This window comes from Lethenteron reissneri, chromosome 30 (assembly GCF_015708825.2).
Source record: "Lethenteron reissneri isolate LAM-NWPU_2019-01 chromosome 30, ASM1570882v1, whole genome shotgun sequence".
NCBI lineage: Eukaryota > Metazoa > Chordata > Hyperoartia > Petromyzontiformes > Petromyzontidae > Lethenteron > Lethenteron reissneri.
In genome coordinates, this window is record NC_083808.1 from 3,229,920 (window position 1) to 3,257,169 (window position 27,250).

The 27,250-nt window shown below is 48.4% G+C and overlaps 1 protein-coding gene across 6 annotated transcripts in view; it reads right to left on the reverse strand.

Annotated features, from left to right (window-relative positions):
* The window catches only part of GRM8 (glutamate metabotropic receptor 8), a 120,256-nt gene that overhangs the window by 23,255 nt on the left and 69,751 nt on the right, over positions 1–27,250 (reverse strand). For 3 of the 6 annotated variants that reach the window (XR_009755942.1, XM_061562823.1, XM_061562822.1), the window contains exons 9-10: positions 25,190–25,808; positions 23,258–23,569 (exon numbers count right to left, since the gene is read on the reverse strand). Coding sequence is in view for 4 of the 6 variants with exons in the window: in XM_061562823.1 (XP_061418807.1) it covers positions 23,258–23,569; positions 25,190–25,808 (931 nt within the window). In the remaining 2 variants the exon portion in view is untranslated. Of the gene's footprint in view, positions 1–23,257; positions 23,570–25,189; positions 25,814–27,250 lie in introns of all 6 variants that reach the window. The other 3 variants (XR_009755943.1, XM_061562825.1, XM_061562824.1) reach the window with 1 other exon arrangement.

Here is a 27,250-nt window from a genome sequence, read left to right on the forward strand (position 1 = left end):
ATTTGTCGTGCAACATCGTCAACATTTTTCAACATCAAATCGGTTGTGATGAGAATAAATACAATTTTTCGATTTAAAAGCTTTCGTGACTGCAGGGATTCATCTTCTTGGTTCTTTCGGTAAAGTCACGTAGAAGGGAAATAATAAAATAATAAAAATAAAACATAGTAAAATAATTCTCGCGACGTTTCGGCCACAACGCAAGCAACCGTCCTCAGGTGAAGAACAGATCTGTCGGAAAGACAGCGTCTGCTTGCGTTGTGGCCGAAACGTCGTGAGAATTATTTTATTATGTTTAATTTTTATTATTTTATTAGTTCCCTTCTACGTGACTTTACCGAAAGAACCAAGAAGATAAATACAATTTGGCACGGTTTTTTTTGCCCACGTGACGATGCTATTTTGTTTGGCTGTGTTGGTTGGGTGCATTAGGTCTAATTGACATCGTACCTACACGATCTAGCCAAAACATACACTTATCATGTATCGGAGCATTGTGAGTAGTGAACATAATAATTGCAATCCACTGCTGGATGAGTGTCTCCACCGGCCGTGTCGATCATGGGGCTTGTTTGACCAGACTTTACCACGCTGGACAATGCAGGTTGAGGAAGGGGAGGCTCAGGACCGGTTTGATCTCATCACCCATTGCACAAAACATGCAGAACGACAATAAACACAATATTTGCTTCATTTAAATACAAAAAGACAAAGATCCCACGTATAGCCTTAACATACCTACGGGGCAAGTTTCTGTTCGCGAGTAGCACCTGTGAAGGACACTCGAGGGGGCCCAGGCCCCGTACAGGTAAATTGTCACTGGTGTTGGTGATTACGAACGGGAATTGAACTCGGGTCGCCGGGTTCTAAGTGTAGCACGCTAACTGCTGCACCACCACCGCCACCACCACGCACACTTTGCCCTTATTTTTGTGACTTTAACTGTGATGTGCTTTGCAATTAAAATGTAGTTGAGGGAGTTAAGATGCCCGTGGATGCAACTATATCCAATGCAGCTTGCACAGCTTGTGAAGAAATCGTTATTCAAAGTGCTTCCAAGTAGCCCAGGCACACGCTTCCCCGCTCGCACCTGTTTCTTATTTGCCTTCTCTCTCCAATCTCGTTGTCCATCTGCTGCTCACTTCTCCAAGACTACATGACTTTGTTTTCCCAGTGCTATACATTTTAATTAGACTATTTCTCAACCACCAAAGGGCCTCGGGTCAAACATATAAACCCAATTACGTGGTCCCCTTTCAGATATTTTTTGTTAATCCTTCCATGTATTCCTCCTCCTCCCCACTGTCCTTGCACCACCGTTATTGCTGAAGCATAGGAGGTTATTTTTTTAAAGCCTTTTCCCCCTCTGGATTTATTTGATCTCTCAGCAAGAAATAAGTCATGATTGCTACCCAAATGCATTGCCAGTGCACCGATGTGAATTTTAATCATTGCTCAGAAGCCGGCTGTCAGAACATCGTGGGGATCATCCGTACGCGGTGGCAATGGGACTCACATTTATCTGCATTTGTAGGGCAGAGGTTGCCAGTCACAAGGCACGAAAAAAAATGCACCCCACCTGCAGTGCGCCTGTGTGATCCCCATATCACAAGATGACATGCCTGTCCTTCTAACCTCCCACATTTTATTTTTCGCAGCGCAGGGAACATATGGGGGAATATGTACGGTGCGATTTTTAAACATTAGAACATTTTTACTTTGGTTGCGGGATTTTAAAAAAACTGGTGGTGCATTCTGGGAGGCTCTACATGTGCAGCTATAGCCGAGGTCCCGTGTGTTCCAAAGAGAAAGCCGCTCATTCACAGCCGTTAATAATGTTCCGGATGCTGCCACAGGCGGTGTAAATAGGCAGCACACTGGATCTGCAATCCAGGTGTCACCGGCTTGATTCCACCTCCAAGGCGCGGGATTTTAAAATAGGTGCAAGTTCACTAAAATCCTCCTCCCTCCACCATCCCTTTGTCCACGCAGCAGTGATAAATCTCGAAGTGGCATTTGGTGGATTAGCAGGTCACGTGCGGTGGCGTGAAGTGTGCATACTCCCACCTCTTCCAACGCGTCTGGTTAGCGTGGAAGAGCAGGCCAACTACCCCTCTAGAGCTCCCTCTCATGGAGGCTCTTCCACCAGCAGTGGCATGAGCAAGCGATTGCATGGCTGCGCCTTTAGCTTGTTAACAACGTTCCACGCGACCGTCTGAACGGCACCAATTCGATATGCGCCGGAGAAGTGGAAGCAATATATAAATGAGTTTTTTTGTTACATTTTCCCGTGTTAAAAAAAATAACCTTTCACAAATTGCTTCTGCTATTTTGATCGGCTGAAGGTGGCCGTCGGGCAATCTCAATAAATAAATAAAAGTCGACCAATATTGTGTCAGTATTGCTGCTGCTATTATTCGCAAGCTGTTGTTCATTTAACGATTTGCCCGACGCCAAATTCCAAGAGGAGGACGATTTTGAATAAAGCTTCGGCATTCCGCCGGCGTCGACCCCACACCACGCCCATCGCGCACACCTCAAAAGGGGAAGGGGGGGGGGCGAATTCGTCTTTGCTGCGGCATTCCTTTTAGAGCCTCGACAAAGCAAGCGCGAGACCAGAACCCGGTGCCAGATACCCGTAGATCCAACACGCTTGACAGTAATCCGTCCAGCCGCGGCTGCCTTCCGTGACCCCGGGGAGAGACAGACGCTGGGCCCTGCGTGGCCTGGCTGTGTGGCGCAAGCGATCGCTCCGCTCTGCCGCATGACAAGTTGCCGAATTAAAATTCCGCATCCATCGAGGTGCCGTGCGGTTGTTTGTGGCCAGGGGGCTTGTTGGTGGGGAGAGAGGGGAGGAGGGATGTTGGTTGGGGTAGGGAGGAGGAGGAGCAGGAGGAGCCATAGGAGGAGAGGGGAGGGGGAGTTATGGAGGCCAGTTTTGTGAAGCTTCATGCTTTGGTCAAACTGACCCCGTGCATTGTGCGCGGCAGCTTTTCATTTCAGTGGCGCTCCAAGCAGCGTAATGCTTTGGCATTGCTCTGCAGGGAGCCTCAGGGGGCAGTGCAGTGAATCGTACTTTGGTTTTGTTGATGAGCAACGTACACGAGCATTCAAGAAGGCTGAACCCCCATGACTTGAGTTTGATTCTCGGCTGTGGCTAAAATCAGCGACAAGTAACATTCGAACCAGTCTTCCCCCCCCCACCTCGTCCACTTCATAAACAAATCTGCGTTGCCCAGCGTGGTGAAGTATGGTCAAAGAAACCCCGTGACTGTAAGGCATGGGGAGGCTTTCACCCAACACTACAGTGATACAGGGCTACAATTATCATTATCATGAAAAGAACACTCGCGCAGATAATTGCCTAAACGACGTCTGATGGACACAGCTCACCTGCGCGCAAAGGGGACGGGGGCTGTCTCGTGCCAAATAACCTTTTGCGAAAACCATAAATATTATACCTCAGAGCCGCATTCAGAGGCGTTCGTGTTGGGGGTTCCGGTTGCTTGAGCGAGGCAGAGGAAGCGGCGCGTGCAAGAGGAATGCCGCCCAATGACTAAGCAATTAGTTCTGATTCCACCAAAAACCCAGAATTATCTTTAAGTCTATCTTTTATTATTATTATTATCATCATCATCACCATCGTGTGTGCTTTAATTTTTGAAGCCAGCCAAGGAATCTTCACAGAGACGGCAGCAAAAAAAAGCCTCGGAAACATTGGGAACAAAAAAACAGCAGCTCACCAGCACTGAAAATTTACCGGCCTACAGCCGCAATCAGTCCACGGCTGGATGAAGATCTCTCTCTCTCTCTCTCACAAGCTCTACCCATCGCTCGTGGCTCTCGCAACGCAGCAATCCCCAGCGAACTCCTGCACGTGAGACGATCTCATCGCACCGTCTCCCAGCAGGACGTGTCCTCGGGTGTTTTCACTCCACTTTTCTTGTTGCTGCTGCTGCCAGTCCGGCATTAGTCTCGACCAGTGGCCTTCATCCCGTCTGGCAAAAGGTGTCCTGCTAAAGTCTCCTTACTTCCATTTGCAGTAAATGCCATGTCTTTTCATTGCCAGTCCGGCATTAGTCTCGACCAGTGGCCGTCATCCCGTCTGGCAAAATGTGTCCTGCTAAAGTCTCCTTACTTCCATTTGCAGTAAATGCCATGTCTTTTTATTGCGAATATCCTCTGATTCGTGCGTTTATTTTTTTTTGGACGTCATAGTTTAATACACAGCACGCACCTCTCCACCTTGCAGCTTCTGTTCAATTTCTTTGTCAACGTCAATGTTTCCCATCCATATATCATGCCCACATCGAGATTTTGGATGCTGGACTATACATCGTGGTCCAGGTGTCTTGGAGTCACAATCAATTAATTGACCCCTAACATTTGACTTCCTTTGCACATTCATTTCTGTTGTGAATAAACCTTACTTTAAAAAAGCATATATTACGTTTTAGGGAATTAAATGGGGGGGGGGGGGTCACAAGACATCTGGACTATCCTAGACAGTCCAAGTTTTGTTGACACCGAGAGCTTCACAATCGCAGCGACAAACGACAGAAAAGGAGAAAAGCAGGTCTCTCTCTCTCCCCCCCTCTCTCGCTTTCTGGGAATCGTTCATCGTCTGCGGGAGCTGTCCGCTCTTGCACTTGATTAGATTTTGCCCTTTTAAAAGTAAGGCCGCTGAGTCTGATATTGTCATTAATTTATTATCTATCCAGAATAAAAATAAAATTACCTCACCAAGTCTTAATCAGAAATCCATCGTCGAGTTCCAAGCCTTCTCCTGAGCAATATTTTTGGCTCATGTTTGGCCAACTCCATCTGAAGGCGTGTTTTGCGTGTTAAACGCGAGTAGCCGTTGAAGGCCCCACACTTATCAGGGAATAATAATTAAAGGTCGTCACTGATGGGGTTCGCGACCCCATCTGCCATACTGCGCTCTCTCTCTCCCGCTCATCCTGCACTTTCACCAAAATCTACGTGATCGACGCGAGGAGAAAATGGTCGGTAAGGCCATCGTATAAACAGACCCCTCAGCCAGTTGCACAGCCCTCGAGTGTTTCGGCGGTGCAACTGCACCAGGTACAGGAGGCCTATTGAATCTCTTGCACCACGTGTCGTCCCTCTATCTCGCCTGGTGCGAAGGCTACTTCGGCACCACGCTACATAGAGGGTAGCGGGGCCTTTCAATTCCTTGCAGCAGGGCCCATGCCAACCACTCCTCACCACTCCCACCAGCGATAAAGTCCTAAAGGGGTAGCCGCAGTGGCGAGATGTCATTTCCCTCGCCTGGTATGCAGGAGGTCGTGGCTTTGATCCCAACCCTAAAGAATGCTGTTTATTTGGAGTTTGCGTGTTCTCCCCGTAATCGAGTGGATTTTTCTCCGGGTCCTCCGGTTTTTCCTTCCACATTTAGAAACATGCGTTTATAGAGTTTTTAGCTGCTTTAAATTTCCAGACGATGATAAGCCACTTTGTTCAGCTATAATTTTGTGGCCAGGTCGCTTCTGAAAAGAGATATATAGTCGAGTGGGCCTTACCTGGTAAAGCTAAAATTAATTAGAGTCTCGATTTAAAGCTTTCATGACTGCAGGGATTCATCTTCTTGGTTCTTTCGGTAAAGTCACGTAGAAGGGAAATAATAAAAATAAAACAATAAAATACAATGTATTTTATTATGTTTTATACAATGTATTTTATTATGTTTTATTTTTATTATTTCCCTTTTACGTGACTTTATCGAAAGAACCAAGAAGATTAATTAGAGTCCTGACGCCAATAGTGAGAAAATCATCGGGATAATATGCTCCCCTTTCGTGCGAGCAGAATTTAAGCGAACAAACAAAAGCAAGTATAAGCCACCTGCGTTGAGCAGAATTCTAAAGTTGGGAAATGCCGAAGGGGGAGCGACACAAAAAAAACGGAAAAGATTGAAGGGTTTCTCCGCGATGATCGGTGGCGCACGAATGAATTAGCGCAGTCTGCGGAGGGCATCGGCGCAGAGGGTGCGGCAAGGGAAGAGGCCTCTTCGGTTCCACGGCATCAACCTCATTTGCCAGTAAAAAATATGATCATTGTTTTTTTACCCTTCCATCTGGCAACAAAACTGACACCTTTTTTTACAAGGAGTCATGTTTGCATAGACCACAATACCTGCAGTCATGATGTAAACAAAAAACATAACTCTGATAATGTGCACTGTCCTTGAAGATGATTGGTCCACACCCGAGACAGCTCTCCTTAGAGCCTAGTCTCACATGGGTTGGACCAGATGACGCCAAAAGACGCCAAAAGGCACATTATCAGAGTTATGTGTTTTGTTTGCATTATGACTGCAGGTATTTTGGTCTATGCAAACATGACTCCTTGTAAAAAAGGTGTCAGTTTTGTTGCCAGATGGAAGGGTAAAAAAACAATTATCGAGGTTGAGGAAGGCAAAGGTTGTTGTTCAAGCATGAAGCAACAGCGAGAACAATCGCAGCGGTGATTGGGCACGGGGGGCGAGGGGGGCCGGCTCGTTGGTGCTTCCGTGCGCACGGGAAGAGCTCCACGCAGCCTGCGGCAAACACAATCCGTTTGGATTTCCGAAGATGGGCTTGATGAGGAATGTTTCCATCGGCACGTTGTAACCACGCAGTAATATCAATTACGCTAGCACGGAGGGAAGTAATTACCGCTTCCAATTATACCCCCCTTAATAATGCAGTTTTATAAGCGTCGCTCGCAACTTTGCATTGCCCCCCGTGATATGCGTGTGGGGCATATTCTCCGGCTAATTTAAATTGCATATCGTTTCTCGACCTTTAGAGCTGACCAACCGTGCAATCTGTTGATTACGCCAAACGAGGATTATAATGTGCGCACTGAAGTGGAAAACAAAGAGTCTCGGTTGTCGTGAATGAGCACTAATTGCACTTGTGCATAACGAGCGTGCTCCAAAACAATATATAAAAATATAATAAATAATTGAAGCAATTTTTATCTCACCGATCCATACTGAAGTTGTGCCTGCGTGTTTTTCATGCACGACAATCCGACGTTCAGTTCCTGCCAAAGCTTCTTACTTATTATTATTATTTACGAATACGTTTGTTGACCTGGGAAAGCCTCGGAGCCCCATGACTCCAAAGCAGTAATGGGCAATCCAGGCGGAGTTGCTGGGCCGCGCGAGCAGCCCTGCTTAGCCCTAAGCGGGCCGCAAGCTGCACATCGCGCTTGTGCACACATCGTGACCACCACACATCACCCCTGGACACACCGAGGCCACCACGAGGGGCTCCATGCGACGCAGGTAGCTCACCACGGTTGTAGTGTATAGTGTGAAAAGTGTGTGGCATGTATAGTGTTTAGTGTAGTGTATAATGTAGTGTAGAGTGTAGTGTTTAGTTTAGTGTAGTGTGTAGTATAGAGTGTAGTGTAAAGTATAGAGTAGTGTATAGTGTGTGGTCTAGTATGTAGTATATAGTGTAGTGTATAGTGTAGTGTATAGTGTGTAGTGTAGTATGCAGAATATAGTGTAGAGTTCTAGATTTGAAGTTTTCGTGACTGCAACGATCCATACTCTTTGGTTCTTTCGGTAAAGTCATGTAGGTGAAAATAAAATAAAAAATAAAAATAATCAAATTAAATCACGACGTTTCGGAGGCAATTTTTTTTTATTATTTTTGTATTTTTTATATATTTTTATTTTCACCTACGTGACTTTACCGAAAGAACCAAACAGTGTAGTGTATAGTGTCGAGCAGTGATGGGCAACCCAGACGAGTCTTCGGGCCACGCGAGGTGCCCTCCACCTCAGTGGGCCGCAGGCTCGACATGGCGCTGGTGCACTCATCATGACCCAAACATCACCCTAGAGACACCGAGACAAGGCCACCACGAGGAGGGACTCCACGGGACGCATGCGGCCCCTGGGCCGAAGGTTTCCCACCACTGCTCCAGAGGCTTCTGCCAAGTTTTTGTAGCCGGGCACAATGTTGCTACGTATAAAAATAAAAAAATCTGTAAATTTGCAGGTACATTTTTTTTGCATTGCTGTATTTGAACAATACCAGTTCATACCAGTAGTATCGATTGAAGTAAAATTGGAGATCCCAGAGGAAACCCATACAGATCAGGGGGCTGAGAACATACAAACTCCACGTAGAAAGATGCTTGAGTGAGGAATCCAACCCTGGCACGTCTTGCTGTGAGGCACAAGTGTTCGCGCTTTGGCCACCTTGCCACCCAAATGGAGCGAAACATCAGATGTTGTGCCGAACAATGCACAATACGACCAGAAAACACAGTGGAGAGCCGAACAGCACAGCCACGAAAACCGAGAGCATGAAAGCAATTCTGACGCCTGCAGAAAATGTGCAGCGTGTGTGTGTGCATTGCAGACAGCTTGCTTTTTGAAAATGATCGAATATGAATGGAGTGAATGTTGCATGCAGCGGGCATTTACAAATGCAGCCAAACGCTCCAAATACCGGCGAACTTATTTCACTGGCTGCCCTTTGCGATGTTATATAAATGTGACTCATTTTCTACTCCCCTGGGCACGTGAATGGTTGCTGGAGGTCGAGGGCTTGCGCTCTCTCCAAAGCAAAATGGCATGCGGCCCCCATGACCGTAATTCAAAGCCCCGGAAAAACGGAGTTGCACGCGCAAACACACTCGCGCCCTCACACACGCGCAAACCCTCTCACACACGCGCAAACCCATTCGCGCACTCACACACGCACAAACCCACTCACACACGCACAAACACACTCGCGCTCTCACACATGCACAAACCCACGCGCGCCCTCACACACACACAAACACACTCGCACACTCACGCACATGCAAACTCACTCGCGCACGCAAAAAGCCAAAAGATCCCCCGTATAGGCTTAACAAACTGTTGGGGCAAGTGCTGTTAGCGAGCACCTATGAAGGCCGGCACAGCACACGAGGAGCTGGGTGGCCTGCGCCACGCCCGGCCGCCTTTGTCTCCCCAGTGGCGATGTTTACACATCACAACCAGTTACCCATTTGAGGCTGAGTCGCACTAGGGGGGCACAGGACCGGTTCAGATAGTCGTCACTAGTGTTGGCCGTGAGAGGGAATCAAACTCGTGTGGTCGCATTCATAGCGCAGTGCGCTAGCCGTTGAACTCCTGCTCCCACACGCACACACTCGCACACACACGATCACAAAATGTATCAGGGCTGCTAGCTTCCTAAACGAGCTTACCCCGGGTGCCTCCGTTGCCGCTAGGCTTTCAATTTCCCCCACGAAGGAACGAATTGAAATGCGAGACCCGGTGACAAGGCGCTATCTCGGAGCAGGGCCCATCACGGTGAGACATCCCGCACGCAGACCCGTTCCGCGCGGGGCGAGTCAAGGGCCCAAGCGTTTGGGAGGCTCAGCAAGCATGCCACGTGCGCTGATCGTCTCGCATCAGCGACGTCGCCACATTCTATCCGTTCGCACTCTATCGCCGTCCGCGTGCTAACGCCGCTCAATTCTGGTTTAAATTTTAGGAATATTTTATTTGCTCGACTCTCTTGCGATGCTCAAAAAGGTCACAGAAACATTCTTCAATAACTGGTTACATGCACTAGGTAGTTAAATGCGCATTAGTGCTTGCTTGAACAAAATGGTAAAGCCTAAATGCTTGAAAACATTTTTTTAAAATCTTAATTTAACACCGTTTTGCCTCTCTCTCTCAGCAGCGTCGATCAAGCGAATTTGTCTGACCATACTTCACCACACTCGTCCAGTGCAGATTGCTGAAAGGAGGCATCCACGATTGGCTGTTCAGATGTCACTCACCATGTGGCGTGACGCAAACTCAAGAATCCTCGGCTCAAATCACAATGCTCGAATCAGTGTGCCAACCTCCTCTACTATGGCATTGTTTGTGATAAATGCTTGTGTTATCAGCCACCGTAATCTTTTAAGGCACCTGAAGTCACACATGTCTCGCGCTGTTGAGGCAGTGGGAATAAATGTGGTTATGATTGCCGATGTTATTGGCAGAAGCATTTTAGTGTGAACCGACTTTGAAGGCAGCAGACATGGTATTGCTTTTATGAGCACATTTCATGGTTTCATGGTCATTTGTAAATACCCAGAAAAAATTATTAATTTTAACAGCTTATTTTGGTGGGAGATAATCACCCAATTATGTCCTCATGATGATATCAGTCCCATCAAGACACAAAAGAAACGTTTCGAAATCTCAAAGCCGACAGAGCATCGCGTAATGCTGGCAACTTGCCAGATTCTGCCGGGACATCATTAGGCCTCTCTCATTCAGCACTGGCCTTTGCTTCCTCGTGCACTGTGACTCTGGTTCACCATGCATTCATATATTTTTCGGCAAACTCAGAGTCACAATGAAAGGCCGCTTGCCTGTGGCCCTATTATCCGCTCTTTCAATTATCCACGAGCCTGCGCCGATCTGCAATTTTTCCGTTATCCACTGACCAAATGTTGCGTGATTATCACCGTTCATCCGCGAGTGAGAGGAGTTGCCGGGAAGTTGTCGCCTACAGGAGGAGTCGCCGCTTCGCAATTTCGTCCTATCATCCGCAAAAACAATTTCGCGGGCGGCTGGAATTTTTCAGGGGCATTATCATCCGGCCACGATATATCCACTGCTGGATGAAGGAGGCCTTATTGAGATGAGGATAATAGGACTCACCAATAGCACTCCCATACATATCGTCCACGAGATCTACTGTGATATGTATACCTTATTGACCAGCACTGCACGTGACCATCTTTGTCTCTCCGTCATTGATGTTCACACACTGCAATAGCTATACATTTTAGATGTTCATATATATGTACCTGTAAACTTTGGCATTGGAGGTAACCGTGGCACAGTGGTTCTCACTGCGCGCTGCAATGTGAAGCCAGAAACCTAAGTTTTATTACCAGTCACGGCTTGCATCAGTGGCAAATGATAATCAAATCCGGTTCTAGCTCCACCCAGACAACCCCTCTGGCCAGAATGAGTGGTGAGGCCTTCATCCCGCAGTAGATTGATAAAGCACTGAAGTCATTATCATTATTACTATTATTGACCATCAGTATTAACTTTGGCACAAACGGACATAGATGTGAACGAAATTAATGGGCTGAAACCATCTGAATATATTGAGGACCGCAGAGCTTGGGCAATTGCTAGCACCGGCTCACCGCCTGGCCTTGCCGCTCGTCTGCGTTTCCTCCTCATGCATCCGAGCCGCTCCCTCTCTCTACGAGAGCGACGAACGAACGCCCGTGCGGCGGAACAGCGTCACAAGCTGAAGCTTTCATTGCATATATATAAAACAAACTCAATATATAAATGCTGTATTTCAACACAACAACAATGACTTACTCAAAGGCGGAGGGCGGGCGGGCGGGTGGGTTACAAGGGGGACGGCACATTAGCCGGCGCGCAAGCTGAATATAACCCGGGGGTGGGTGGGTGGGTGGAGGGGTCCTGAGTTGGCATAAGATGAAGCCCACGTGCTTGAGGCAATTACAGGGGCGTTGCGCAGTTAATGAAGAACCTTGGGCACGAGCGGCTAATGGTGCAGTCGCCGCCGCCGCCGCTGTGGTCTCGGTGTGAGAGGGAGCGAATTAATGGGCGAGTGGAAGCAATAATTCGGCGAGGCCATTACCACGTGAAGTGCGGTGGGGACGGTGCCCGGCCACGAACGGTTGTGTTTGAGCCCTGGCCCGTGGGGCTTAAAGTGATTTTGGGGAGCCACTTTTATTTATTGAAGGGCTTAAGAGCGGGCATATTTAATAAAAGTGAGGGCTTGCAGGATTGTCTTTTATTAGAGCGGAAGCCGCATATTTTTTTTTATCTTTTCTCGAGCACTCAGAAATAAATAAATCTGGGCACGCTTAGGTGCTGGAACGTTCCGCAGGATGTTCGTTTGGCCGTATTAGAATTAACGTAAAGTTAAGTTACCAGAAAGTCACCGTCTTTCACCGTTGTTTTATATTTGTGGTGATAACCCATGACGTGGTGGTCACATTGCTTGGGAGCCGCACGAACATTACCACGACCAATTAAGTTTTAATTCCCAAAGCTGGATCAAAGGGATTACCACAACTATGCCTTGTCTAAGTTTTGTTTACGATTGCTTTACCTTTTACTGAATAAAAATACAAAGTATCGAGGATAAGGATTTGCATTTATAGGGCACTTAATTGCCTCCGCTACTAAATGCACCTTACATCTCATCTCAACCATTCTGACGTCCTGCCACAATTTAGCGATTCTTCCGCCGTTGCCGATCATTGCTACAACGCTGTGGGCTCTCATGAGATTGTCTTTTCCGAGACCAAGGTACTCTGCAAACCTCCTGGCTACCATCAAAGGTTTGTACACGAAGCCATCAAATATACAAACACAGACAATTTCAACCGTGATCATGGGTACAAACTGAGTAATCATTGGAAGGATGTTATTAACCATGCAAAAAAGTTTTAACTACACATATTTGGACCATCTTATTTGACAGGCACTATTCTTTAGTTACCGTACAGTTTACTGATAGACAGACAGTTTTGTTTTATCATGTTTAGCTTCTTTTTTCACACACTGGTTTCCTGCTTTAAGTTTTACCCACCCAGCAACATAGCAAAGGGCTGTTTCATCTACATAACAAAGGCACCTCCCAGTTCAACCAGTCTGCACAACAAAGGCTCATTCCTAGCAGCAGCCTCAGCCGCACCAACCTCACAACAACAATAATACACAACTCCGACCCAGGTGCCTACCTTGGCTCATCCCCCCCTCAACCAGTATATATACAAGGACGGGTCTCTTAGAATTTCTCTTTACGTGCTGTGACGGTTCCACCTGAAGACGGAAGCTTGTGTTGCCTCCGAAACGTCGTGATTTTTATTTTACTTTTATTAATTTAAATTTTATTTTTTACCTACGTGACTTTACCGAAAAAAACTAAGAATAGCGAAGGGGACCCAACTGGCAGCTGTCCCTGTGCCTATGCAGCACAGGGAAAGCTCAATATTAACTCAACACCAGCCTGCAAATGGGCAATAGTTTGCCAGTAAGGGGGCGATGGTTTGTAGACAATGAGCAGCACGTTGAATATCGTTCACGTTTGAATTCAAAATTGAGAAATTGTCAGGCTCGCTTGTCCCAAGACCCCACATTGTCAAGTAAAATGTTCAACTATCGTACAGTCAATCTCTTTGCCCTCTGCTGTGAAGAAGGGACATTTCCTGAAATGTTTTCCTGAAATGTCATCCGACGATTTTGTTTTGGTGTCGTAAGGCAGTGTTAATGAGTCATGTGGTGAGTATTTTTTTGTTGCACTTGTGTGCAATTGCCAAAATATCCCCTTAATTTTAATGGAAGTAAATTAAGGGAGCCTCATGTTTTCATGATAAGTATTGCATTCAGTTTTAGAAATGCAGTTTCATAACACTTAACAACAACAATAACAACAACGCACCGCCACACGCTAATCGCTCACTCTCGAACAGAGAGAGGAACCACAGACAAGCCGCAATGCGGCAGCCAGACCCCGTGCTCTGCAGTCCTCTGTATATGAAGCAGTTATCAGCCAATTACATCGTTTTTACATGTTGGAGGAAACCGGAGTACCTGGAGAATGCTAAACAACGCTATCTTTTTTTTTTTTTACCAGGAAAAGCCCACTGAGCTATGCAGATCTTTTTCAGAGGCGACCTGGCCACAAATGGCAGCTCAACGATTCGGCTTATCACGTGGACATTTACAGAAGCCAAATGCTGTACTTGAAACGCACGTTGATTCTAAATGTGGAGGACACAATCGGAGGATGCGTAGATAAATCCACGCGACCATGGGGGAGAACGCGCAAACTCTAAATATACAGGCGTCAGGCCCGGGATCGACCTCCTGTATACCTGGTGAGGTAGTTAACATCTCGCCACCGCGGCACCCCAAAAATCCACGCGTCCAGGCGGAACAACACTCCATCCAGATACAGATGAGTCCACGTTTGCATTCTCCTGGCGAGCCCGATTATGGCGTATCCTCGGCGCCCACGGGAATGGAGTTTAGCAACAACAACAACATCCGTGTGAGTCACCAAACCCTCGCTGCCTCCAGAGATTACAGGCTACGTCCGAAGCCAAAATTGCCCGACAAAATGCACCTTTCTTTGACTGTCAGATGGGGAAACCCACAGCTCAGTCCATATTGGCTTAAACTCAGCCATCATATATTTACCTTCGTGGTGCAGGTGTCCAATGCTCTTAATCTTGATTTCTTTGCCGTGAACATATAGCCGAATACAATGGCAAGCTGTGTGCCGATACTATGCGGCACACACTACACTATATATATTCTTGCCACCACCAAGGGAGGTAAACGGAGTGGCGGTGGTATGCACGGTGCCACTGTGCAGGAATTTCGCAGAGTATGCGAAGATTATGACGGATTACCATTTTGCGTTGAGCGCGCTACGTGTTTCAATGGCACTTAAAACGAATGAGTCTGTCCATTCAAATGTGCCAAGTTTGTTGTTTTGTTGGCACTCGGCTGTAGGAGAGCAGGGTAATTAATGTTTAAGTGACAGCCGTTGCCTTAAGTTGTTTACGCAAGCTCTGCATAATGCAGCCAGTTCGAGGCGTTTGTAATTAATGATGGTATGGAAGAAAATATAAGCAGCATCACCATCGGCGCTGGTTTTTTACATTTATGTGTGAACACACGTGTGTCTACAGAAAGGCAAAGATCCCCTCTAAAGGCTTTAAGAGACTGTTGGGGCAAGTGCTGTTCGTGAGCACCTATGAAGCCAGGCACAGTACACGAGGGGGTGGGTGGTAAACCGCCGTGCCTGGCCACCTTTGTCTCCCCAGTGGCGTTGTTTAAACACCGCACCAGGTATTCGTATGAGGCTGAGTCGGCCTAGGGGAGGCCCTGGACCGGTTGAGATAATCGTCACTGATGTTGGCCATGAGCGAGAATCGAACTCGGGTCACCGGGTTCGTAGCCCAGCACCATAACCGCTAAGTAACACCCGCAATGTATTCGTGAGGTCGTACAATAACGCACGTCTCATGCTGTCACGTAATATTTTTTTGTAATCACTTTGCGTGTTAATTTGGGCTGTTTTGGACTTAGTTGGCCACTGAAAAATTGTTTTACGTATTCATTGATAGGTGATCAAAATCTAACGCTATTGACTTGTTTTCAAAGCGCCGCACTGTGAAGTCCGATCCATAACTCAGTCGGTCAATCTCTCCACACCATATGCCTCTGAAGAAGGGCAACTGCCTGACACACTAGCCTATAAAACACGTTTCTCTAACGAACAGCGGTACAGCGATCATCTATCAAAACCCAAACGCAAAACGCCCACGTCACACGCCCTCGAAGGCGTACGAGGGTGTGCCATCGCCAAGTTAAATGCGTGCGTCGAATGTAAACGGCTCGCGTGACCTCCTGCATCCACGCGACTCTTGTGATCAAAACGACGAGCTCGCTCACAATTCGTCAATTCGGAAGGTGGGCGAGGACGGAGTGGGGGTGGGGGGGGGGGCAGGGTGAAATCAATGCAGGCCACGTTGATGACGGACGTGGCGAGTGTTTGAACGCGCAGTTCGTGCACGTCGGTGGTGGCGCGGCTTGCGAGTGCCCTGCATCGTTCCCGAGTGGAACTTGTGTCGCTGGCGGAGTCTTCGTGGCGCGCGTCGCAGGGTCGATGCGTGACCCCCTTCACCCCCCCCCCCCGGGGCAAGAGGCCTTCCGACGCCGGCGAGGGAGAATACAGCGTAGAGCACACACTCCGCTGCCGCATCAGGAGGACATAGGCGACATGAATCGCGTTCAATTTGAGGCGAGAGAAATATAACTTTTGATGATGGCTGATGATCGTCAGGGCACATTGTGCTCTGATGAAAGCATTTTGGCAGAAACTGCCTTTCCCTCCTTCTATCTGAGCATCGCTTTGTATCCCTGGATATCTTTTTTCCTTCTTCAAAATTTCAAACCCACCCTCTCTATAAGGAGGTTAATTCAATGTCTCCAGCTGTGAGTGGTTTATGACACCAGAGACGGATTCATATCTCGGGCCATGCGCAGCAAGCACACATACACACGCACACACACGCACACACGCACACACACGCACACACACACGCACACACACACGTACACACACGCACACACGCACGCACACACGCACACACACGCACGCACACACACACACGCACGCACACACGTACACACACGCACGCGCACACACGCACGCAGTCAGCGAGCAGCGGTTGTATTGCTACTCAAAGAGACGGATCAACGACATGGCTTTGATAGCCACACACACAAAAGAAAATACTCTGCCCGAACGGCTTCATTACATTTGCAGCTTGAGGAGCACGGTCGGAAGATACAGTAATCTTAACGTACGCCAAATAACAAAAAAATACGTAATTATAATTTGTATTTAGGGTACATAGTATTTCTTTATTTTCCATGCGTATCCAATGATCTGTGTAAAAGCATTCGTTCAATAAACGGCAAACCAACACGGGCCCTGGACCTCTATTGCTGCCCTCGTAAGCCACAGCCAAGCGATGCCAGGCCACATCTCCCACGCCGGTTACGTCCGGACTCTCCTTTACAACGTCTTCACCCCCCCCCCCCACTTGCTCCGCTCTTCACATCGTGGCACCACTGCCATTGTCGTCACACTAGGTCCGTCGAGGCAGCGGAGATCTCACAACGTGAGCGTCGCACTCATCCATCCACCTTTTCACCATTACAATTACCCTCGTCCATGCCTAGTCTACCTGTCCGTCTGCCTCTTTGTAAATCCCCCCCAATTTTGTTTTCATTTTTGTCATTCGTAAATGTTAACGCGACGGTACGGGTAGCACGGTGGCTGCTTGCATAGCTTATTACTACATTCATTCAGTGGACTGAAAAGGCTAATTATTTTTATTATTATTTTGCACGGGAATTGTTACATCTCCGGTTTATTAAACCCGTGTGCGGACATTTCCTGCGTTTTCACCCCCAAAAATTATAACCCCCCCCCACCCACCCTTCTGAACCAATCGCGATGAAAAGCTCACCACAAAGCTCCACAGTGACAATGCCCGCATTGGCAACAACAAAGCTACTCTCACAAACACTTTCCTTCTTCACAAAAAAACGACTTTCACGTTGAAAGCCGCGCGTACCGAAGTGATCGGCCAAACATGCATTAGAATGCATTCGTGCGATTGTAAGTGCATGCCTCACCCGTAATGCCTACACGCGCGTTTGCGTGACGTGGCACACCCGCAGTAGACGGGTCGCTTTGGCACCAGGCGTCTGGAGGTGTTTTGACAACGAGCAAGTGGGTGCAGCCGGGCTGACCTGATGCCCTTCTGACAAATGGCAGGCTGATGACTTGCCCTCAGGGCCACACGGTTTTGTAAGGCCCCCCTCTCCGACCCCCCACCACGTTGTCAAAGCCAAAGTGATTTCCAAACTTTAATGGGCATCGAGGCGGTGCTCACCCTCTGCTTAAGCGGTGGTGGAAATTCCACATTCCTATGGCGGCAGCGAGTCTCAACAACAGGACAACCGTTGTTGACCTCCCCCATGAAGTGGTATCTTATTTTTATCGACCGTGGAGGGATGATGGGCTGAGTCGATCCGCCAGCCGGGATTTGAATTTGCGACCTTCCGATTGCGAGCCGCTCGCTCCCTACCGATGAAGCCACGTCATGTATATTCCCGTGTTGTTGATGTTAGAAACCCCTATATTGGCGCAGAGGCTTTAGCTTATTAATTTGTGAAACTTCATCTGGAATCCAGAGCAATCCAGAATCCCCGTAGGGTAGAGAAGGTTGCACACGTGCAATTAAATTTAATTTAATTTCCATTCGCAGCCGTTAAGGCTCCATCAAGCTCAGCTACCATTCACACGTCAAACTGTAAAAGACATGCATAAATTAATAATGAAAAAATTGTTCTGCGATACATTTTCTCCAGAGATGATGTATGCTGGTCACCAGCGAGAACCATCCACACGCTCACCGAAAACCAAGAGAGCAGTAGCCAGCTTTTTGTGTTCTTTGTCAATACTACCATCATGAGCCACGGTCAGTCCACTGCCGGATGAAGGCTTCCCTCCGCAAGCCACCACCGTCTCTCGCGAGCCTGCAATGGAACGACCCACCCAGCTCCTGCACACCAGCTGACTTCATCGTTGCGTCTTTCTCGGTGGAAGGAAGTCCTCCAGGAAGCGATCAGCTCCTTGACTGCCACTCTTGACCATCTGTCAATGTCATTTCTATGGCCATGCGGCTCAAGCACGCCTACTTTTCCGAACTATTTTAAATTGTTCTTTGTACAACAGATTAACTAATTACTTTCATTGCACGTATTCATTTATTGAACACGTTCTTTAATCTCTCTTTTTTCTCCCTAAACGCGCATTCGTGAAAAAAATCAAACCGCATTTTGCCATTTGGCTAAACGGAGTAGGTCACTAATGTCGGCCGTTGACAGCGATGCACCCAGTAGGCTACTGCCCTCCTCAAAAATAGATCAATGATAGAACAAAAATACGCAATCACAGGGTGAGTGGGAGCAAATCAAGACGGCTTGCCGCCGTTGGTGTAACGGGCAGTGCACACTCAATGGACTTGCAGGTTAAATCTCCTGGCGTGGCAGTCAAAACAACGGCGAGCGTTTCGTAAACTCATCTCAGCCGCTGTCCACCCAGCAAGCAGTGTATTGGGTTAATCGACGTGAGTAAATCGGCAGGTTACATGTGGTGGGGAACAATATGGGTACCCCCCCCCCGCCTCTTCCAAGAAATGTGACCATTGTGGAAGAGTAGGCCAAAGAACCTCTTGTAGGGGCCCTCTTGAAGCTCCTTCTAGTGCAAGCCTCTTCTGACAGCAGTGGTGCGAGGCAGCAATTGCAGGGCTGCGACCTTTTACATTTTGTGCTCGCGGAAGCGTTGGCAGCGGCGTTGGCCCATTCCTCAAGAGGAAATCGCACAACGCCAATGAACAATTAGCAGCAACCTCGCCCACGTGACGCTCAGCAGGGGACCGGTTGTGGATGCTTGATTGGCCACGTGATGGAGATGCGAACCCACTCGAGACCCTCCCATTACGGCGCTCGCGCGCGCTTTTAACTCGGCTTGTAACGATCCTGCCGCCTACAAATGGATTCACGCGCTCACGACACGCGCGTCAAATCGCCCTCGCAACGGCTCCGGCTTGTGGCTCGCCATCGAACAATAGGCGGTCACCGCATCGCGCGGCGCTTTCAGATGCGCTTCTGCGGCCGTCCGGAGCGCTCTTCCTCTTCCGATGTTAGGAATCCTCTGGAGCGGTGCACTTTTAAATCTAGATTGAAAACTCATTTGTTGTTTTAAGTTGGTTGTCCTTCCCCCCCGGCACCTCCGATTAGCGCACATACGTCCAAATCGCGCAGTTCAAGCGTTGATGGTAAAGGTAAACGATAAAGGTGCAGCCCTGCAATCTCTCGCTCACTGCACTGCTGGTGGGAGGGCCTCCCCTATAGGGAGCTCTAGAGGACTCCTCTCCAGAGGGCGTTTGGCTTACGCATCCACAGCTCATCAGATGTCTTGGAAGAGGTTGGCAGAACTCACACTTTACCCCACCCAACGCGACCTGCAGATTGGTTTACCTCGCTATCGCGTTGAGTGGAGAGAGGCGGGGGGAAGGTGGCGAATGGGGCGCCGCGGTGGCGAGATGTTAACTCCCTCACCTGGTGTGCAGGAAGTCGTGGGTTCGATCTCGACCCTGATGCCTGTTGCACATTTGGAGTCTGCATGTTCTCCCCGAGGTCAGGGGTTTTTTCTCCGGGTCCTCCAGTTTTTCCCTCCGCATTTAGAAACATGTGTTTATTGTATTTAGGCTGCGATAAATCTATACCTGATAAGCCACTTCATTAAGCTATCATTTGTGACCAGGTCGCTTTGGAAAGAGAGCTATAATAGCTCAGTGAGCCTTACCTGGTAAAATAAAAAGTACTGTTTTAGTGAAAAGAAAGTTGCACCATTGTTTTAACTGCTGCACTGGCGTAATGAACCGACAGCCACTATATTGAAAGTCTATTGGGCCATTACTAAACATGTAACAAAGTAGAAGCAGACAAAACATTTCAGCTCGTGGAGAAAAGGGAGCAAAGGAGATTTTGCAACCAAGAACGATCAAGGCACAATGAGGCAGTAATAGGAAGGAACCACAAGAATCGATCCTTGAATCGGATCGTGATCCCGAACCTGGAAAGTTCACTGAATGTCACAGCCGTTGGCGGGAGGAGGGGGTGGGTGGTTCTGGTTAACACGCAGTTTTTACACCAATTATAATGTCGATAATTGCTTAAGGCTACTCCTGCAGTAGCGACGGTCACAACCACGCCGGTGAGTTGCAGTGGATGTTTTTTGTCATCCGTCTCTCTCTTTTGTTTTTTAAACCGATTATATTGGGGCGTCGAGGAAAATGAACGGAAAGCGCCTGAGAGGGCATCCACCAAGGAGATGGAGCGATGAAATCAGCTCGTAGCATGAGGTGGAGGGCATCTTGGCGTGGCCTGCTTCCAGCAGCGGATTATCCATGGCTGATGGTGATGAGAATGGCGATGGGGAAGTGAGCGAAATGGTCGTCTGGGAAAATAAAGAGCTTCATAGAAAATCGGATTTTTCCAGAAGAACAAAAAAAAACAATTCTGAACCGATTCTGAATTTCAAAATCAGTACTCTGGCTTCTGTGTCTCTCTGTTTATCGTGCCGAATAACAATTAGCTAATTAGCTACCCTGACAGGAAGAGATTTGTCCTCAAAACAGAGCCGAGTGCGTCGCAGCTACTACCCCCAGCTCCCATCACTTCATAAAACAGTAATTAGCCTGGATAGGCCTTAAACCCTTGATTACACATGCCACTGATTATCCTCAATCAATCAGCCAAGTCCTTTGTTCAAGCTCGAGAAGCGAACGCATTGACACACAAACATCACGCGATGAAAGGTGACAATTAATTTTCGTGGGTTTTGTTGTTGCTGTTAAGTTCACGGCAATCAGACTTGGCTTTGCTCAGCCCTTTCACGAAGTCACATTTTTTCGGGATAAACCGGAGCAGCTCCTCAAGGCGAGAATCCCAGGACGTACACACGTCTTGGTCGTGCGGGCGTTGTTACTTGACAACGATCACGCACGCGTCACGGGGTAATGCGCCCCAAGATTGTTTATCCAGGAGGACAATGCCGAGCCTCAGGATTCTACTCCAGGTGGGTCCTGCGCTTGGACGTTTAAGCGATTATTTTTTTAAGGAGCGTTTTTTTTCTTCTTGTGGGAGGAAAGCAGATTACGTAGAGCGAATACACACAATGTATTTTAATTTGTGGTGCTTAAAATGACAAATATAAAATTGGCAACGTTTCGGGCAATGGTCCTTCTTCATAGCACACGTGATGAGTATGTTTTGTTTACACGTACGAGGGGGTAATCGTCAATGTAGTCGAATAACACTGCAGCTGAAGAGGTTCATAAAACAGATAAATATTAACCTGAGCCAGGGAAGGAGTCGAACCCGTATTGTTCACGTGTCCAAGTCAGTTGTCAACTCGTCCTCCACCCAGACGCCACTGAGTGTTGCTCCCTACTTAGCAGCAGTGACATCACCTCGGCGCCTTCTCCCCCCCCCCACGCCCCCATCAGCCCCAACCTCTCTGCACCCCTCGGCCCACACCGACAGAGACAATGCCCATTTGGAGACCAGTGCCGCAGAGGGGACAGCTGCCACTGGGGGGTCGCCTTTGCTAAAACCGCGACAGGGCATTGGATGTTTTTTTTGTCATTGGGTACAATTGTGAACAAGAGCCATTTCAGACACGAGTACATCGAACCGGCATGATCATTGCTTCACTGCAGCTCAAAGACTCAGTCCCTACAAGGCGTGCGGTGAAGTCAGGAGGTGTCCCGTGTGTGCGTGATGCTCGGCATTTGAAGGCCTGAAAAACCAGACTCGGTGATTTCGCCGACAATGTGTCCAGGGAGGCAGTGCCATATCCGGACAGCAGAAGTGTCCAAATTTCTCTATACTTGATACAGCAATCGTGCTGTGACGGTTCCACCTGAAGACGGAAAGCTTGTGTTGCCTCCGAAACGTCGTTATTTTTTATTTTACTTTTATTAATTTTATTTTTATTTTTTACCTACGTGACTTTACCGAAAAAACCTAAGAGTATGTCCAAATCTGTCCAGGGAAGCATGTTGGGGGAAAGCCCCCCCCTCCCCCAAACATGTTGAGATGAGATGTCGCTGTAAGACGCTTATAGAGTTGCGTACGTAGTTAGGCGAGTGCCCTGTTAGTGCAAATCCTTCTCCGGAATCCCCCGCACCACCCGAAGCCATCGCAGAGGCAATTGGCTGCCCCCCCTCGCCTGCCCCCCCTCCCCTGCCCCCCCTCCCCTGCCCCCCCTCCCCTGCGCCCTGCGCCGAGTGTTCACCGAGTCAGCATGTTGGTCTTGTTCGTCTCTGGTCTGGTCGGTGACCACACGTGGAATTTTGGTAAAAGTCTTGGTTCTGTGGATTCCCTTCAGTCGTTAAAGTCAACATGATTAAGACTGCGCGGGATTTTGTCAAATAGACCGTTGCCAGGCACTTAAATTAACACCGCATAACAGTGTTAATTAACATTGGACACAGTGTTAATTCGGTGAGCATTTAAAGGCTCGTCTTATCTCTTAAATGCAGTGCTAATTTAGTCAGCATTTTCTATTTTAATGACCAAGCGAAATTTGCACAATAACGTTTGACAAAAAAATCCACAGGTTTTTATGTTTTACCAACGATACTAAAGCCAATAGAATTGCTGACTAAATCAACACCGCCTTCAGTCGCTCCACTACACCGCTTGAGTAAAACCAGCACCACCCCCTCCCTTCCACCCCCCACCACCCACCCCAACAGCCGTCGCCACTGCCCCCCCCCCCACAGCCCCCCCACCGCCTCCATCGCCCTCCCACGACCCCCTTCCCCCTCCCCCCCCACCACCCACCCCCAACAGCCCCGTCACTGCCCCCCCCACAGCCCTCCCACCGCCTCCATCGCCCCCCCACGACCCCCTTCCACCTCCCCCCCCACTCACTCCCAACAGCCCCTTTCACTGTCCTCCCCACCACCTACCCCCAACAGCCCCTACCCCACCGCCCCCACCGACCCCACCGACCTCCTCCCACCGCCCCACCCCCTTTTCCACCACCGCCGCTCCACAAACACACTCGCGTACCTTCTCGGCGGACTGCGCGGTGCCGAAGAAGATGGGGATGAAGGCGAGCCACACGATGCAGGTGGTGTACATGGTGAAGCCGATCGGCTTGGCCTCGTTGAAGTTCTCCGGCACGCCGCGCGTCTTGATGGCGTACACGGTGCATGTCACCATGAGCAGGATGCTGTAGCCCAGCGAGCAGATGAGCGCCAGGTCCGAGATGTCGCACTTGAGCATGCCGCGGGCCAGCTCGGCCTCCTGCGAGCGCTGCTCCTCGTAGTCGATGACCGTGTGTGGCGGCGTGAGCCCGAACCAGATGCACACTCCCAGGAGCTGGGGACAAAATCGCGGGGTGGACGGGCAGGTGGTGGCGAGATGTTAACTGTCTCGCCTGGTATACAGGAGGTGGTGGGTTCAACCCTGACGCCTGCTGTTTATTTGGAGCTTGCTTGTCTCTCTCCCCGTGGTCGTGTGGATCAACGTCACGCGGTCAGAGCATTTGGCTGCTTTAAATTTCCACGCGATGAGCCACTTCGTTGAGCTATCATTTGGGGCCAGGTGACTGCTGAAAAAGAGCCACATAACTCAGTGGGCCTTATCTTGTAAAATAAAAAAAATAGTTAATTTTTTTATTTGAATCTGCAGTTTGACGAGCGTGGCGATTGTGATTTATCACTTGTTTTGCGCTCAACAAGTCAAAGTGATTTCCTGTCCAGTTGAGCATTGAGGAGGGATTTGTGCCCATCTCCTGTGTATACCAGCCATGCGGAGCCAGTAGTGGTAATTCCACATTCCTATGGGTGGGTGTGAGCCGCTCCATTGGACAACCAATGTTGACTTCAGCACAGACTGGGGCTAGTTTTGTCGACCCCCGGAAAGAAGGGATGATGGGACTAGTCATTCATACCCCTACCAGGATTTGAACTCGCAACCATCCAATTGCAAGCCGCTCACTCCACCGCTGACCCACGTGGCCAATTTTTTTCTGCACACGTATACAGTTTTTATCCGGGGAACTTATCAAAGGTGGATCGCAGTTTTCAGAGGCTGGGATGACCATTGATTGAGCTTGGATGAGTGACCAACAGGTTGTTATAGGGCTGTGGAGATATATGTTTCGATTTAAAGCTTTTGTGACTGCAGGGATTCATCTTCTTGGTTCTTTCGGTAAAGTCACGTAGAATTGAAATAATAAAATAATAAAAATAAAACATAATAAAATAATTCTCACGACGTTTCGGCCACAACGCAAGTAGCCGTCCTCAGGTGGAGAACAGGTCTGTCGAGGAGACAGAGTCATTCAGACTCTGTCTCGTGAGAATGATTTTATTATGTTTTATTTTTATTATTTTATTATTTCAATTCTACGTGACTTTACTGTGGAGATATGTTGCGGGCAGCATGGGGCAGTGGAATAAACATCCATTGTTCTGATGTACTTCTATGCTCTCATGTTCTACGCTCCATGTGGTGAAGTGTAATCAAATAACCCCCATGCGGTTATAGCGTGGGATGCCCATCATCCAGTGGTGGGTTGACAAAACGGCTCTACACATCCTTATACTGGAGAGCACGCATGACCACATGCCCTGCTACATACAGAAATGTTCATTGCATGGCAATCAAATCAAAATTGTTAATATCCAGAGCTGGCATTTAGGCAAATCAAGTGTGAAGAAACACATTTCACGCAATGGCTAAATTGTTTTTGCAATCATCATTGACTCGGATAAAACCTCGTTATACGTTTGAGAAAACGATTCAATCACCGGTGGCTGAAACCCAGATTTCAGCTCAGGATCTCAGCAATGCCACATTAATGTGCCGTCCCTTGAACAACCTGACCAGTTTCACGAAGTGGCTCTTTACGATCAAAAGCGTTTTTTTTTTTGCGCCAGCAGAAGCGAGCACGCCACGCATCGTGAGCAACGCACGCTTTCAACGCAATCGCACCTGCATGGCGATGAGCGAAAAGGTGATGACGAGCTGCGACGCGGGGCTGATGAGGCGCGGCGCCGTCACCGACCGCTTGCCCTGCTCGAAGATGCGGTAGATGCGGTTGGTCTTGGTGAGCAGCGCCGCGTAGCTGACGCACATGCCCAGGCCGAGGAAGATGCGGCGGAAGGAGCAGACGGCGAGGCTGGGCTCGGCGATCATGAGGAAGGTGGTGGCGTAGCACAGGAAGATTCCCGTGAGCAGCACGTAGCTGAGCTCGCGGCCAGACGCGCGCACGATGGGCGTGTCGTTGTAGCGCACGAAGGTGACGATCACGAACGCCGTGGTGAGGAGGCCCAGGATGGCGAGGAAGACCGGCACGACGGCGAAGGGCGAGTGCCACTCGAGCTTGACGATGGGGATGGCGTCGCAGCCCGTGCGGTTGACGTTGGGGCGCATGTTGTAGGGGCACAGGTGGCAGTTGAACTCGTCGAGCTGGAAGTAGTAGCCCTCGCAGCGCTCGCAGTTCCAGCAGCACGGCACGCCCTTCACCTTCTTCTTGCGCTCGCCGGACGCGCACGGCATGCTGCAGATAGAGTAAGGCAGCTCCCGCTTCCCGGCGGCCCACTGCAGCGCGCTGATCTAAAAGCACGGGAGGGGCAGCGGCCGCGGGCATGGGCCTGTGAGGTTCCGGGGCGTCCACGCCGGGACGAGCAACGTGACTGCGGCCGCCGCGGAGATGGAGCGACGAAAATGAGCTCGCGATGGTTCGTGAGGTTACGTAAGCGCCGCGCGTTGAAACAAGTCAATTCATCTTCTTGGTTCTTTCGGTAAAGTCACGTAGAAGGGAAATATAAAATAATAATAAAAACATAATGAAATACAATTCTCACGACGTTTCGGCCACAACTCTGCTTGCGTTGTGGCCGAAACGTCGTGAGAATTGTATTTTATTCTGTTTTATTTTTATTATTTTATTATTTCCCTTCTACGTGACTTTATCGAAAGAACCAAGAAGATGAATCCCTGCAGCCAAGAAAGCTTTAAATCGGAGGTCAATTAATGTGAGGATCGCTGTATGGTAAGGTTACGGTTAGGCTAATGAAGTGAAAAAAACTGGGCAAAACGAAGCAGAAAACAACATTAGAAATCAGAAAAATATGATGAGTGAAAAGCAGATAAAGCAGAACATATTCCTCAATTGAATCATGACTTAAAATAGCGTCAATCAATGGAATTAGTGCGAGGCTTTAATGCCCGTATTTACACCGCATGCGAATGCTCGTCTAATGGCACACAGCACCGGGCTCCTGTTGTTTGGCAAACACACCACGTGCCGAATTAATAGGAAGAAACAATTCCCCACATTCTGCAAAACCCATCAATCACTGTCTTTCTTCCATTCATCCGTGCACGTCTGAACAAATTCAGTCTTGAGTTAAAGCTTTCGTGACTGCAGGAATTAATTATTTCCGTCAAGTCACGTAAATAAAATAATAGATCACGACGTTTCGATCGTAACACAAGCAATCGTCTTCAGGTGAGAGAGAGCGAAAAAGCTGCTATATAGGCCTGAGAAGGGCACATCAAGGTAGGTGGGTCGAACTAGAGATTGTCCAACCACAGAGGCTGGGGCAGTGCACACCCAGCCTGTCAATACAAAGACATCCAACCTAGTAATGCAACTCAGAGAGTCAGTTAACATCGGTAGAAAGGATGGACACATCTTAGCAGCTCTCTCTCTCTCACCTGAAGGCGATTGCTTGTGTTGTGATCAAAACGTCGTGATCTATTATTTTTTTATTTACGTGACTTGATGGAAAAACCCAAGAGTATGAACAAATTCAGCTAAATCTCAGTCCATCAAAATATCATCTTGCTATTCCCTGCAGGGTATTTACTTGTGTTTGCAAATGTTTACACAAATGAACTGTTGCACTTTCGAGGAGCAAGATGTTAAAATAACTGCAGAGGTCTGACATTGACATTTCTTTCTCTCTCTCTCTCTCTTGTTCATGAAAAAATAAACATCGCCTTTTAATTTAACCAATATACAATTACTGAAAGCAGGAGGGGATG